At 38.4% G+C, this 16,430-nt stretch overlaps 1 protein-coding gene across 3 annotated transcripts in view; it reads left to right on the top strand.

The window, feature by feature from the left end:
• The first annotated feature begins 7,832 nt into the window (after positions 1-7,832).
• Positions 7,833-16,430, top strand: part of RHOBTB3 (Rho related BTB domain containing 3) — a 53,138-nt gene continuing 44,540 nt past the window's right edge. For all 3 annotated transcript variants that reach the window (XM_058726720.1, XM_058726712.1, XM_058726729.1), the window contains exons 1-3: positions 7,833-7,942; positions 8,123-8,348; positions 12,974-13,160. In XM_058726720.1, coding sequence (XP_058582703.1) covers positions 7,941-7,942; positions 8,123-8,348; positions 12,974-13,160 — 415 coding nt within the window. In that variant the 5' untranslated portion in view covers positions 7,833-7,940. The remainder of the gene's footprint in view (positions 7,943-8,122; positions 8,349-12,973; positions 13,161-16,430) is intronic.

The raw sequence follows: 16,430 nt of genomic DNA, 5'->3' as shown, positions 1-16,430 counted from the left end.
AAGTAATAAACTGTCAGCCACTTCTCTGGGAAGAATTACCCAAGTAATAAAATGAATAAAGTCAACTTTTCTCATGACTGACTGTATGGTTACTGACCTTGGCGTGTGACTCTGCTTAGGTTATTCTATGTGAAGTACATGCATGCTCTCGTTGTAAAAACAAAAAGATGCTAATCTTGAATTTTATGATTTTTGTGTGAATTTGCAAGCTTTATCTCTCATTAGATAAGTTAATACAATATAAATACATTTTTTACCAGGCAGGTTTCTAGGCACATAGGTCAGCAGTTTATCTGTGTTGCCTCCTCCTATCTCCTCTTTCTTTCCTCTCTCCCCGCCTCTCTCAGCCCAGCAGTCAGCCCTGATGGCCTATTCAACAGCACAGGACTCCACTATGGTGTTTTCCTAAGCTTGCTCTCTAGAGCACAGCCCTAGCTACCAGATCTGTAGTCTCCAAACTTTTTTTGACTGAGTACCCGAATAAGAAAGAATTTTGAACACACTCTCAATATCTTTATAAATTACATGCATATATTCCTGTTAATATATAATGAATACAATAAAACATACAGAAATAAAGATATCAATAGATGAAATAAAGATGAAGCAAATTATATTTTAAATAATTTTAAACTGTATTAACAATAACACAAAATACATTTTCTTTAAAATGTTACTGTTAGAGCTTTTTAGAGAGAACAGTAATTCAGTATTTTTCTTAAGTCTTAGTTTAACTCTTTGTGATACAGCAATGTAGATGTCTGCTTTTACGTTTTGTTTACTTCAAGTTTCTCTGAAAAGATCTCATGAAGATAAATGAATTTGAATGGAAGAACTGCTTCCTTAGCTGAGTTACTAAATCATAATACTTATTTTTCAGCCCCACTTTTTATGTAAAGATTTTTGTTAATATCTAATGATATTAGATACATACATTTCCAACTTGCCTAATGTTACTCATTTGTTTCTACACTCTAATCAGAAGATGTTGTAAATGTTTATATTTTTAACAAATGGCTTCAAAACCCATGGAAATATTATTTGGAAAATGTTTAGCTAGGTTAAAAAAAGCCTATAGTATATGCATTTTTATAGGTTACATGCAATGTTTTCCTTCACAAAAATTACATAATGAAGGAAGTATTTTCATATATCAACACAGTGTAGTGGGTAAGGGCATAGACTCTGGAGCCAGTCTACTAAGTTGGAATTCCAACTCATTGTTTGTATAACTGTGGGCAAGTTACTTAGCCTCTTTCTGTGCCTCAATTTTCTCTCCTGTAAATTAGGATAGTAAGACATGTACTCAACAGGGTGAATATTAAATATTAATAAGTAGTAAATAAGTCAATTATAGTAAAACACTTACTATCATATCTGACATATAGTAAGTATACTCAAGTATATAAAGGATTAAGGGGAGAATTCTCATGCCCTGAAGTTAAGAGTGTGATAATTAAAATGATTTTTGAAATTAGTTGGGTATTATCTATTAAAGTTGGACATACACATACCCTGTGACGTAGCATACCCACTATATTTAATAAGAGTGGTCCTTGAGGCTTTGTTTGTAATAGGGAAAAACTACAAATAACCCACATATGCATCTACAATGGGATGGAATAGTAAATGGTTGTGTATATATCCATTGGATGTTATTCAGCAATAAAAATAAATGAAAGGAACAAACCACAGCTACATTCACATGAATGAATCTGACAGATGATGATGATCATAAGAATCAAGACACAAAAGAGTATATACAGTGTGATGCCACTTATAAAAAGTTCAAAAAGAAGCAAAATTAAAATGTTTGCTTAGAGATGCACATGTAGTAAAGCTATATAGAAAAATAAATAATCATCACAAAAGTCAGGTGATGATTATCTCTAAGGAAGAAAAGATAACTGTAACTGGGGCAGGGGAAGGGGGCAGGCACCAGGTGTGTGTGTGTGTGTGTGTGTGTGTGTGTCTGCACATGCCCGTACCCTTGCATGAATGCTGATAATACCCTATTTTATGACTTGGGAGATGTTTAGGAAAGTTTATTTTATAATTATTGTGATGATTTTTATGCAATTTTCTGTGTACAGGTGTTATACTTCACAATGAAGAAAAAAATTTAAAAACTCTCTAGAAGTCTCATTTGCACAAAATTAACTGCATTGTTAACATCTTATAGTGCTGTGTATTCTGGCCCCAACTTCTTTGCTGGAATAACTTCCTATAAAATGTACCATGAATGAATTTCACATGAATGCTCTCATATAACCTTAGCTTGGAATCCTCCCCTTCATTTTTTAAAAAGTTTTAGTCAAAACAATGAATCCATTGATGATTACACTTACACAAGTTTTGTATAAAACAGTTCTTATTTTTACAAATTCAATTATTATTTAAAACATCATTTCAAGATGTAGTTAAGAAAGAATATCTTCTCTACTATAGTTTTTCTTTAGTGGCTCACACACAAAAAATGTCATTTTAAAATGTATTTCATTATCAAAACATAGTGTAGTAAATACCACACTGAAACAGAATCTATCATAACAGAATCTATCCACCATAACGTGAGACATATTAAAAACATCTGTGCTTTCAGTTTAACTTTATGGTAAACTTCCCACATTGTATAACTTGTTCCAATACTTGTGTCTTTGGGTCTTTAGCAGTGTTTCATATGCATATTCTCAAGGTATTCACTGTCAAAGAAATGAAGTTGTTTTTTTCCATTTGTGTTCCATGTATAATTTCAGGGATTTTCATCTTGGCAAGAAAAAAAACTATTTTCCCTATCGTATGTTGCTTTTTGACTTTCATTGTTATGAAAGCTCAGACAAAGCTTTTTAGCATTTGTAATATATGAATTTTCTTTAAAGTATTGGCTTGAATAGTACATTACTCAATATGCTGGAGATGCCGAGTTTTGCCTTCATGTTTGAATGCGTAGTTTTTAAATGGCTAGCTAATTGTAATCAGTTCAGAATATCATTATCTATCAACTATGATACACACTGGGTGAAGTCAGTTAGCAAAAATATATGTAAATTCATACTTAAAACAAATGTTCTTTATTATTTCAATGATTATGGCCAACTTGTCAGATCCGATTAATTCATTCATTTTTTACTTTGCAATGTGGCTTCCAAAGGACATCAGAAATGTCAACGCAGCCAACTGTGTTTGCTTATTCTTGCATTATTAACACTATCTCCATTGGTCCATGCTGTAACAGTTAGTTCACTTAAATATCCTACATAAATCCACTTAGTGAGACAGAAACTGCAACATGTGGCAATATGTTGAAAGCGAACAATGGAGAGAGCCCTCCCTTCTGTTCTGTGTGCTGCTGTGCTCCCACCCTCTCCCCAGAGCACCCCAGGTGCCTGTCCACCTATGGACCATGTGGGGGTGCTGCTGCCAGTCCTCACATTCAATATTAGTAAACCTTGACTTCTTTCCCTTTATTTTGATAAAAGTATATGTGTTTGTACATAGAAGTCCGAATACTTTATTCTCAAATTTCAGGTTCAGGTTCATCCTCTGTACCCCACTTTAGAGACCCTTGCTCTAGACAGTCTTAAAATTTTGTTCCTCTTAATGTTAGAAATACCCTCTTTTTACTGAAAATAAACTTGAAACTCTAATATATTCTTTCAGGGGCTCCTGGGTGGCTCAGTCAGTTGAGCGTCCAACTCTTGGTTTTGGCTCAAGTCATGATCTGTTCTCTCTCTCTCTCTCTCTCTCTCTCTCAAAATAAATAAACTGAAAAAAAAATAAAACATAAAATTAGATGACAATAACACTGCTCTAATTGACTCTGAGATGGGAGAAGGTGGTGCTCAGACCTCTCTAGGTATCTTTCTCCCCCACCTCCTCAGATGGAAAACTAGTTCCTTTGAAACACAGTTGGAAAAATCTTAATGCCAAGCCTAATTCTTCAGACCTACCCGTAGTAACACTTGCTTCCTCTCTAGTCATTAAGGAATCAGCATATTTCTCAAAGACTGGTATATTAATATTCATGATCTGGGAACCAGTAATAACTCTCTGAGTTACCTCACACATACTTTAACGCTTTTATGTGGCTACGTTATATCTGAGATAAGAGCATCTATTAGAATGAATAGAAAATGGTGGCATTTCCACTGCAAAAATAGGGAAGCATGTTGTTTGGGGGGGAGGTGCTTGCTTGTGTGTTCCCCATGATCTTGAGACTGGAGGACTAATGATAATCCAATTTGTTATACCCCAGTAAAAGTAAATTTTTAATTAAATGCTACTGAGGGCAACTACAAATATATAAACCAAATAAAAATTGTAAATAAGAGGAAAATAATTATTAAAAAAAGTAGCCTTAAGATAATTATAAAAAGAATCTTTACGATATCAAGAAATAGACCATCTGTGATCTTGTATTAGCCAAGATAAGTAACACTAGCTGCTATAATAATTGACCCTAAAATGTTTGGCTTAACTCAATAAAGATCTATTTTCTCACTCATGTCTCAGTACAATGCATGCTGTGAAGCAGCTCTGCTCTAACCATTCATTCAGGAACCCAATCTTCCTCCATGCAGCAGACCAACAGATTCAAACAATGGCTTCAACATTGACCTGGCTTCACCCAGTTAGTAGAGAGAGGGATAAAAGAGAATAGAGAAGGCACACTTTTCTTAACAGCTCAGTAGGGATTATATTCTGCTACCCAGAATTAATGATATGGCCTTATCTACATGTAAAAGCTTTGGAAAATGTAGTTCAGCTATGGGTCCTGGAAAAGAAGATGGGTTTGGTAAGCATCTAGCTGAGCTCTCTGGTATATACAGAGGGACCCCTAATCTATAATTAGTATTCCCAGGTCTGACTTTTGAAATCTCTTGGAAAGCCTCTACCACTCTCTTTTTTGTCTGCTGTAATAAAGGAATCTGCACACCAGTGTTAATTTCAGCTGTTTCCTGAACAAACCATGATCTTCCATGTCTCTACACCTTTGCATGTGATTTTCATATGATGTCTGTCTATTTCTTCTAAAACTCTCTCCCTTCCCACCTCTTTCCTCTTCATATTAGCAATTCTTTCTCATCTGTTAGGACCCAAGACACTGTTTACTTCCTCTGTGAACTTTTCTCTGGTGACACACAAGCACAGTCTCTTCTTAATGTTCACTGAATTTTAACCTTGTACTTTGTACCTACCTCTGCTGCTGAATGCACAAGCTTGTATTATAATTATTTAAGCAACCAGTATGTTTTCAAAGGATTGGGTGCATTAATATTCACAATGTAGCGACCATTAATTATAGACTTGGTTTCTCAAGGGTAACACCTGAGTCTTATGTATCTTTGTATCTCCCATGCTACCTACCATAGGCCTGGCTCCCATACTCAATAATGGAGGAGAAAATGCATGCTTCTTCCTGCCATTTCCCAATCCCCACCCCCCTTTTTTGTATTGTGACAAAACATAAAAATATAACATGAAATTTACCATCTTCACCATTTTAAAGTATCCATTACAGTAGTGTTAACTATATGCACCTTGTTTGCATTAGATCTCTAGAGTTTTTTTCATCTTGCAAAACTGAAACCCTCCTTGTTGAACAACTCTATTTCCTCCTACCCTCAGCCCCTGGTAACCACCATTCTACTTTCTGTTTCTAAGAGTCTGACTACCTTAGGTACCGGACATAAACGGAATAATGCAGTAGTTGTCTTTCTGTGACTGGCTTATTTCATTTAGCACAACACCCTCAAGATTCATTCATATTGTAACAGATGACAGGATTTCCTTCTTTTTTAATCCCAAATAATATTTCATTGCAGGTACATACCACAATTTCTTTCTGCATTCATCCATTCTAGTGTCTTTGTTTTTGACCTGTGGTTACCAGAAGGGATTGACAAAATATATTTTCTATTGACCCAAGAGAAAAGGTGATCCTATACTCTTAGATATTTCAGGATGGTTTAGGTTCTAAAGACTAAGGGAAATTATACTTAGTGCAAGGGAAACTAGATTTAAAAAAAAAAAAAAAAATCAGTGATAGGGCACCTGGGTGGCTCAGTCGGCTAAGCGTTTTGACTTCGGCTCAGGTCATGATCTTATGGTTCATGGGTTTGGCCCCTCATCAGGCTCTGTGCTGACAGCTCAGAGCCCGAGCCTGCTTCATATTCTGTCTTCCTCTCTCTGCCCCTCCCCTGCTCACACTCTGCTTCCCTCTTTCTCTCTCTGTCTCTCTCTCTCTCAAAAATGAATAAACATTAAAAAAAATTGTAAAAATAAAAATCAGTGACTACATGAATAATGCCTCTTGCTATACCCTATGAGCATGAGAAACTATATTATACTGCTTCCAACTGAGCAACAAGGGCCCATAATCAAAAGCTGTTCACATTCCAAAGGCCTCTTATCCTAGTCTTTTCACTCCCCTACTCAGTACCTCAGTCCCTCCTCAGTACCTCATACCCTCAAAATAGCTCTCTTGAGAAAAGATATTTTAAAGTAGGGCAAAATGAATAAATAAGGAAAGGGAGAAATAACTCTTTCAACACAGAGCACTTGTGAGAATTTTCATGTTTATGGAGAAGCTGAGTCCCACAGTAACCTCTGGCCCTTCTTGGTATTAGTGGACTCGGGTGTTCATTTGCATTGGGATAGTTCGAGGCCCTTCAGAGGCAGTCATAACCTTTACTTCAGTGAGTTATCATGAAGGAATCTGAAGTATCCTTGCATTATTAGCATGATCGTTATTTTTTCAGTTGGTCTAAGGAGTTATTAAATAGGTAGCCTTAATGTGTACTGGAAAATCTCCAAGTAAACTAGCATTTAGCTTATCCGTATGTTAAACACCTCACACGTAACTTCTTAACATTATCACAATAAGAACCCCAGCACTCAAAAAAAAGAAAAGCTGCAGTTTTTGGTAAACTATGCCAAATATAGCTTGAAATAGTAAATAATCCCTCAAAAGCGATATTAGCAAATTAATTGCTGTGTGAACAAAGAACTCTTTCTGCCCCAGCATGAATGTTGCCTTTATTTTTTTCTCCCAAGTATGATTTTAGAAAACAGCTGTAGTGCATGTTGACAAATGACAAAGCGGGAGACGTGGTAAAACACTTTCGGTCAAGGCCAAAAGGGGAAAAAAATTGGGCTGCTGGAGCGGCCAGCAGGCTTGAATGCCTAGCTTCCCCAGCCTCCCTTTTCCCCAGCCTTCAGGGAGCGGGGGCCTCACCGCCCCACCCCCCTTTCCCTGGCTCTGGTTACAGCCTTTCGAGTTGAACAAACTTGCTGCAGGCGGATTGGCGATCAGGAGCTCTCCGGCTTGGGCGTTGTATTTATTAATTTATATTCCGCGGGGCCCTTGCGCGGGCCGCTCCTTTGTATCCGGCAGCCGCTGACTGGGCCCGGGGCCCCGGCGGGGAGCGCGCCCCCCGCGTCCGCTCGACCCCCAAGGCCAGCACGTGCTGCACCCGCCCGCCCGGCCCGCCGAGGGGGCGGAGGCCCCGGCTTTTCTCCTAACTCACTCTCGGCCAGAAGGAGGAGCCGCGGCAGCAGAAGGCGACAGCTGCCCGGCCCGGGGAGCGCGGCAGAGAGGGGGCTGCAGCGCCCGGGCGCCGGGCCACTCTTGGCGGCGGCGGCGGCGGCGGCGGCGGCCGGGGAGGCGGGGAGCGGCGGGCCGCTCGGGATGTTCCCGGGCACTTCCTGACTGGCTGGCAGCGCGCACACGGCCCGACTCGCACGTCTCCGGCCCCCTGGTCGCTCGCTCGCTTGCTCGCGCGGGCCCGCTCTGCGTCGGCCGCACCGCGGTGGAGGCGCGCGAAGGAGACGCGGCCGGGGATGAGCTGATTGCGGGTGAATACGCCGCCGCCTGGCCCCGAGAGGCCGCGAGGAGCCGCTTTTCTCCGAGTCGCCGCCCTGCCCTTGGATTTGAGATCATGTACGTACGCGTCGCGGTCCTGCCATTGTCTCTACCCCAACGCGTGTCGTGCGCCCCAGCGCGAGGGGCTTTCGCTCATCCTCGCCGCGCGCTGCCCCCCGCACTTCCTGTTCTGATTAAAGAGATCCTCGCGCTGACCACGCGCCTCTTCTCCCCCCTCACCCCCTCCCTGTCGTGTAGGTCCATTCACATCGTGGCGCTCGGGAACGAGGGGGACGCGTTTCACCAGGACAATCGGCCGTCGGGGCTCATCCGCACTTACCTGGGGAGAAGCCCGCTGGTCTCGGGGGACGAAAGCAGCTTGTTGCTGAACGCCACCAGTACGGTCGCACGTCCCGTGTTCACCGAGTATCAGGCCAGCGCGTTTGGGAATGTCAAGCTGGTGGTCCACGACTGCCCCGTCTGGGTAAGGGGCGGCCGCTGCTCAGTGCCGAGGCTGACGGAGCTTTTCTTTCATCTGTTTTCCTCCTCCCCCTTTTTCCCTTTTCACGGATGTGGACCGTCCGGGTCACCTGGGTAGAGTTTTAAAACATTTTTGGGAAAAGCTTCGTTTTCCTTTGTTTCACTGGGCGGGGGGCAGCCTGGTCAGAGAACACTCTCAGAAGGCAAAAAGCCCCAGTGGGAACTTGGAGCCCTTACTCCTACAATTCACGACTGTAGGTTGTCCCTTGGTAGCTGGCAGTTGAATGTGACAACCCCAAGGGACGGGGTCACCAAGTGTCACCCGCAGAGAGCAATGTTTTTTCATGCCTACCCTGTTGGTGATAGTGTAATATTAGTGTTCTAAAAATAAAGTCCTCTGAAAGCTCAACACAAGCAAAAATAAATTTCATTGGGGCAGTTCAGAAATAGGACCCCTGGAAAGGAGAGGAAGAGACAGGGACTGAGAATTAATTTTAAACCACTCATTTGCAACACTATCCACTTTTGAAAATTTTAATTCATGTTTTTAATTTTAATAATGCAGATACTCTTGATATATTAGCCATTTATTTTCAGTGACTCATAAATCGGAAATAATAATACTGCTTGGAATTTTCAGAAAGCTTTAAAATTTGCAATAATTAGAAGAAATTGTAATAAAGTCGATAAAATTCAGTCTGATTCTTGAGTACTTGATAAAGGAGAAAGTTATCTACTCTGTGACACATAAATATTTTTAGTACACAATAATGTAATACTGAGGTATGCAATAATAGTAATAATTTTAATGTTTTCATTTAATCTTATTTGGAAATTTCTTATTCTTTACTGGTATTGGAGTTATAATATTATAACTAAAGCTCAAGATTGTATTTTATAACAGAAGAAAGCTGAGTGTCTGAAAAAGAAGATACAAATTCTCATTATGTGAGACTGTATGTTTAAATAGCAATTTTAAAAAGCTAGATCAGGTGCTATGGGGAACTGATACACCTTTCTAAAGGAATGTATGGAATGTACATTAAAAAATGTCTTATGCAAATTATGGCAAGAAAGGATCACTATAGCCCAAACAAATTTTCAGTTAAAGGATATTTACATTAATGGGCTAAAATAAATGCAAAACAGTTTTTTTCCATTACTGGGTGGTATTGAATTCCCATTTATGACAGTGATGATGCTAGTCATAAGAAGCATTGATCAGGAACTTGCTGGAGTCTATGCAAGCAAATGAAACACTTTTTTTTTTCTTCACTTTGGTCATTTCATTGTGAAAGATAGTACAGTCTAAAAACTTACTAGTTTTACTACAGTCAGTGGAACAGATGTTGAGTAAGTAGAGTAAATAAATGTAGGGAAAATAAAATAAGCTGAATTTGGATGTTAGGTTTTACGTTTCCTGTTTTTTCTTTGAGCTGTTAGCTCTTTCCTGTTTATGTTGATAATTTAGCAAAAAACAGTACTTGTGATCATGTGTTGTACTAAGTGAATGGATTAGAATAAGCGTCTGTAGTGTAGATTTTTGCCATATACTGATTGTTGCGTTTTATTGTGCTAATCTTAACCTTTTGTTTGTTTAGACTCTGGTCCTGTTTAAGGCATTGAGTTGGTAACCAGGTACACTTTGGGGGTTATAATGATCTTCAAACATGAGGGAATATATTTATAGAGTTTCTCTTCCAAGGTGCTTTTCTTTTTTTGGTGGTAAGTAAAAGTCCATCAGAGATATTCAGGTGGATTGTATTTATCAGCTGATACTTGACATGTACTGAAACATAATATTCAATATAGCAGAGCAGATAGAGCACAGGTTTTGACAGCAGAAGGACCTGCTTTCAGATCCCCACATTGCTACTTAGAGATTTTCCTTGGTTAAGTCAGCGATCCTCTCTTAGCCTCATTTTTCCTATGTATACAATGAAAATAATCCCTGCCTCCTAGAGCTGTGCTGCAGAGTAAATGAGGGAGCACGTGTAAAGTTCTTAGTGTAGAAGCTGACGTGTAGTAGGCACTCAGTAGGTGGTAGCTCCTATAATGTGTTTATTATGACTTCAATATAGCCATGTGTCACACTAAGCAGAAGTTTTCCTATACATCATTCAAGATTCACACAAATGTAGTGAATTTGCCACCACACTGAGGCAGTGGTATTAGTACTTAGTACTAAGTGCAAAGTACAGAACAGTACTTTGCAGCCCCATAGTCAAGTAGAATACAGTTGTTGTTTTGCTGCAAAAATTTAGATTATTTAAAAAAAATGATTTCCATTCTCCCAATGTGGCTCCAAGCTTTGCATTGCATAACCTCCTAGAGGAAATCCTGGAAGTGATTTACAAGGGGTGGGAGAATTTGATTTCCTTCATATTTCTAGAAACCAGGGGAGCATTTTCTCTTTGACACAGTTTGACTAGGAATGTGGTGTTATTTCCTTGGAATTGGAATGAGACAGTTTGTACTTCTCTTGTTTTTTCTGTAGATCCATGGCCTTACTCTGGATCCTTGCGGTATATATATTTGGCACTTTTAAATTAATGCATTTCATATTCATTTTATGTAGTTCATTATTTAGGATGTCTCTCTCAATTTTTTTTGTGTGTGCGGTTACGTTATTTTATTTCTAGATCTTTTCCTGTTTACCAGAAATATTCCACAAAAAGCAATGAGGTAACACATGCACACTTTTCTTGTGCAGGATTTGAAACTGATGTTTTAAAAATACAATTACTTACAGTGTTTATATCCTCAATACATCCGTGGTAATAATGCCAAAACCCATTTTCTCCTGACATTTCCCTCTCAATGTTTCCTTTTCTTCCTAGTACACCTCTCCAGTAACTCTGGAATTTTAAACTATTTGGAATGCAGAGCAGTTACTTTTGATTTGTTCTGTCAGAGTTAAATAGCTGTTTCATTTGGTCCACCTATTTCTAGTTGTTTGTTTGTTTTTTTAATCCCATTCATCTGACTTTGTTCTCTTTCTTTGTTGTACTTATATACCCTGTTATGCTTGTTTACTTTGAACTTGGATACTATAGCAGATACATTTGGAACTGAATGGGTTTGTGGTTTGGGATTTGGAAAAGAGCATGAGTGTGGAACTCTGCTGGGAAGCCTTCACATTTTCTTGATCTGTGTCCCAATTCCCTTCTCCCCACCTCTTCCACCCTCCTCCAAGCTTAAGACTTTGCCTTTGCTGTTTATGTCCCCATAGTCTGTCTACTTTTCTTTGTTGGTTTTTTTAATCTTCCTTTTTCAGTGCTCCCACTTTCAATAAATTCATGTCCAAACATTTCAAAAAATCCATGTCCAAACATTTTGCAGTTCTCATTACTCTGAGTGTACTCATAGGAAGTAGGTGGGTTGGGGTGGGTGCAGGGAATTGGGGGAGGCCTTGCTGGGGATGGTGGAGGTCCTGGTGAGAAGCAGCTCTCTCTTCTAAAGGGCATTGCTGTGTAACACTTCTTCAGAATTTTCCATCATAGGATGAAAGCTCTGTCACATGGATCTTGACTGATTGATTTCAGCATTATTACCCTATTTGGGGCTCATATTTTAAAGTGCAAACTTTCATAGCCCAACAGTTTTTGGATCTGTTAGCCACATCTAACTATTTTCTTAATCTAGCCATATTATATCCTGGAAATACATACTAAAGGCCACAGGAAAGGACAAATAATGATTAATAGTTAACTAGAATATGAGGAAAAAAGCTACTAATGCATACTTAGCTGTGGTATTAAGATATATAAACATATTTTTCTTATGCTACTATTCACATAAAACCTTTGAAAAATACTTTTGAAGTATCAAAGCTTTTAAGGAGTAGAGTTCATAATAAATTACTTTTGGCCCTGATTCTATATAGTGGTAATTATTAACTGTAGTCCAAAAGTAAAAATTTCAAGATTGAAAGGTTTATCCTGAATTTTTAATTTCTATAAGCTAAAAACAGGAATTGAAAATCTATTCCTTACCATGTTGACACTTTATAATACATAGTATCTTTTTATAAATCATACGTCCCTATATACACACATACATTATATATATATATACTGTACCGTCCAAAGGATGGATTAAGTTGAAAGGCATGTATAAATTTTGAAAATATGTATAAAATACATGGAACTCCACAGAATTCACAATGCATAGCCATTTAAAACACTTGAACACTCCTGCAGTGTCTAATTGGGTCACAGAAAATCCTCTGAAGCTTCTTTACTCATACTGATGCGCTGCCATCTACTGCCGTAGTGTTAACATTTTCAAATTTATTAGGTGATAAAAGTATGGCATAATTTTAAAACAAAGTGCTTATTTTTAAGTGCACATATTGAAAGAAATTGCGTATTTCATCACACAGACAGTGATTCCCTAGATCTGTCTCAGAGTACAACAACTACACTGCTGAATAGGCTAAATGAATACATAAAAATTGAAGAGTTGGTAGGCTTTAAACATTTTTAATTTTAGATAGTTACTTATTTAAAAATAAATTCTTTTTATGAATTACAAAAATTATAGCAAAAAATTTAATGTGTTACATTTTATTTCATGATTCATTTGAAGACAAGTAGACTAAAAAGTGCTCTTTGCATTTTGGTTTAGGACATTTTTGACAGTGATTGGTATACCTCTAGAAATCTAATTGGGAGTGCTGACATCATTGTGATCAAATACAACGTAAATGACAAGTTTTCATTCCACGAAGTAAAGGATAATTATATTCCAGTGATTAAAAGGGCATTAAATTCAGTTCCAGTAATCATTGCTGCTGTTGGCACCAGACAAAATGGTAAGTATTTAATTTTTTTTATGATGAGAATGCAGGTACCATGTTAATTTTAAATAGTGCTAAGTTTATTCATGATTAATATGGGGCTTTTTTTGGGAATAAAATCACTGCATTCAAATGCCAGCTGTTAATCTCTTCATCACATGGTATGATAGTGAGACATCAAAGTAAAGTGTCACGGACTACTGCTGTGATTCTGATGGGTACAGATTTGTCTTCTAAATTGTTCTACAGTAGTGAAGGAAGTCAGTACTTGTGTTCTTTTGATTCGGGAAGGTATGAGGCTGGCACTGAGCCCTGGAAGATTCTTTCTGACATTCTGAAGGTCTATCCAGTGGGAAGGATAGATTGTCCGCAGAAGGAATTGGGCTTAGGTGCAGGGTTTTTAGGTAGCTAGTAAGGAGCAAACTGAATACACTGGCAACACCGCCTGAGGGAGAGGAAGCGTTGACTCCAAGGCTGCTGGATTCTTTTGGTTCAGCCAGTGCCAGCATTCGCTGCTATGCATATCATTGTCAGATCTCCTAGGGCCAACTTGGAATTCACTTTGATTTGGTGGTATTTTGTTAGTTCCATCTTAGTGGTATTTCCTCAGTGAGGCTGGCTTTAAAATTTTATTCATTGATTATTTTTCCTTTTCATTAAGGTATAGCAAAGTAGGGATGTAAAGTTCCCTAATCCCAGAGTGCAATTTAATGCCTTCCTACATGTACATATATGTATGCAGCCGCCTCACAGGTCAAGATTGAGAACATTTGCCTCACTTTGGAGGGCTCTTTTATGCCTCCTCCTAGTTAATAGCACCCCTCCCTGGAGATAACTGCTATTCTGACTTCTAACAGTATGGATTAGTTCTACTTATTCTAGAGCTTCATACAAAAGGAATTCTTCCGTATGTAGTACCTTGTGTCTAATTTCAGTTAGCTTAATATTCTGGGCATATATCCATGTTGCACTTAACTATATTTTGTTATTTTGGTGTATATTTTCAGTTGTGTGAATGTGCTGTGATTTATTTATTCACTCTCCTTTTAATGATGCTTAAGTTTCCTAGGAGTAGGATTTGGGGTCATAGTGGTAGGGTAGGTGTATGTTTAGCATTAGAAGACACAAATAAAGTAGGCTTGACCCTTCCTTGACCGCACATCCCCTCTACTTCCCTAAGTTTCTTTTTATTGCAGGCCTCGATTCTTGAAAGCGTCATCCACACTTCCTGAGTCCACTTCCTGACTTCCCATTTATTCTTCAGTCCACTACAGTCTGACTTTGACTTTCGCAATTATACTGCGTTTGTTCTCACCCATGGTTACCAGTTAAATGCTTATTGACAAATTTGACATCCATTTACATTTACCCTTTAATTTGATTTATATTTTAATAACAATTCATCCTTTGAAGTTATTCAAACCCATCTCTCCCTTCAATTAAAGAAGCTATTCTTTGTTTCTTGGTTGTTTTAATTCTCTGTCTTCTTAGTGGTCAACACCACCCCCCACCCCTGTACACATATTGAACCAACACAGCATTAGTTGTTTCCCAGGGTTTCATCCTTTGGCTTCACTTCTTGCTGTTTACTCTGACCTTGAATTTGTTAATCTGGTGCTTTACCTTTCCCTGTATAGACACTGATGAATACCCAGTCTGTTTCTCTGGCTCTAGTTTCTCTCCTGGCCAGTATCTCCACAGAATCTTCCTCTTTCTGCTGAATTCCCTGCCTTGGTGAATGATGTCAAATCCATTCATTCACCCAAACTAGAATCATCCAACCCAGCTTTCCTCCCATTTCCCATATCCAGTTGACTAAGAAGCCCTTTTGGTTTTACATTTCAAATAAACCTCAAACTCCATGCGTTCTCTTTTTCTTCATTGGATTTCAGATCTTAGTCATGTAATTATCTGTCATTGTGGCCTTCTATTTGGTCTCAAGGGGTAGTTCCTGATTTTGTAGGACCTGAAACTTAAACAATTTTAGAGGTCCTTGTTGGGAAAAAAACTACAACATTACAGATACACACACGCACACTCATGAATATTTAGAATGAGAAAAGGAAGCATGATGAGTTGCAAATCTAAAAAGCTGTCAAATACCACAGACATTTAAAAAACATTTCTACTATTTAACAGCTTGACATTTCTTTAATTTTCCTTATGTTTTTTGGCTGTGCAGTCTTTGATCACTTTTTCCTAAGGTAACTGCTTTTGTTATTTTCTATGTAGAGAAGAATATGAGAATTAGTTTTTCTTCCAGCGTATTTCTTTGCTCTTCACATCTTGTTGGTGCTGGGCATTATAGTTTGTGTTGTGTTCCTCTTTCAGCTTGGCATCTTTGTCTTCAAGACACCAAAAAAGTCTGCACATTGGGTGACAGAAGCATTCCGGAAGGCTATTCGTGTACCAAGACAGTTCTCAAACATTTAACTGTACGAGGAAGTGACTACAAACCACAGATAATATCCCACTAAACCTAAATTTCAAGTCCCATTAGCAGGATCCCCAAAATGTCTGTCATACCTCAGAGCTGCCTGATGGAAGGTGAAGGGGGTTGGAATGGAAAAGAGACAGTGGTCTTAACCAAGCATAGTTAGAATATCTTATTTTGCAAATTTTGCAAAAGCAGATGATGATGTTAACCATCTATTGCTTAGGTTTCTCCCAGGGCTTTGGAAGGGACCCACAAGATAAGGGTTCATCGGCTTTATGGTAAATTGGCCTCTGGTCCTTCTGTTCTTGCCTTGCTTCTTCCTGAAATAAATCCTCTCAGAATAATCATCCTAGAATACAAGTCAGATCATGATAGTCATTGCTTTAATGTTCCTTAGAAACTCTCTTCTTTTTTTCCTTTTATTTGCAAAATTTCAAACCTAAGAAAATTGACCAGAATAGAACAGTGAATCCCAGAGATTACAAATACACACATGCACACACATCCTCTCTCTTTCTCTTTCATTTGGGAGTAAATTATAAAATTATGGGATTTCTTCAATCCTAATTAATTCAGCATGTGTTATGTAAGACAGTGCCATTCTTCTATCAACCATAATGCAACCATCATTCAAGAAATGTGACATACTATTATCTATTGTATTATTATTTTAAATACAATCCATATTCACATTTTCCCAGTTGTTCCAAAGCTGGTTGTTTTTTTTTTTTAATCCAGAATGTCATTAAGGACTACTCATTGCATTTAATTGTTATGTCTGTCTAGTCTTTTTAAATCCAGAACAATTCCCCATCCTTTTTTTTTTTTTATCTTTCATAACATTGACA

The sequence above is a fragment of the Neofelis nebulosa genome, chromosome 1, assembly GCF_028018385.1.
Source record: "Neofelis nebulosa isolate mNeoNeb1 chromosome 1, mNeoNeb1.pri, whole genome shotgun sequence".
Lineage (NCBI taxonomy): Eukaryota > Metazoa > Chordata > Mammalia > Carnivora > Felidae > Neofelis > Neofelis nebulosa.
Note: the sequence above shows the minus strand (reverse complement) of the source record. Positions and strands in the feature narration are given on the sequence as shown.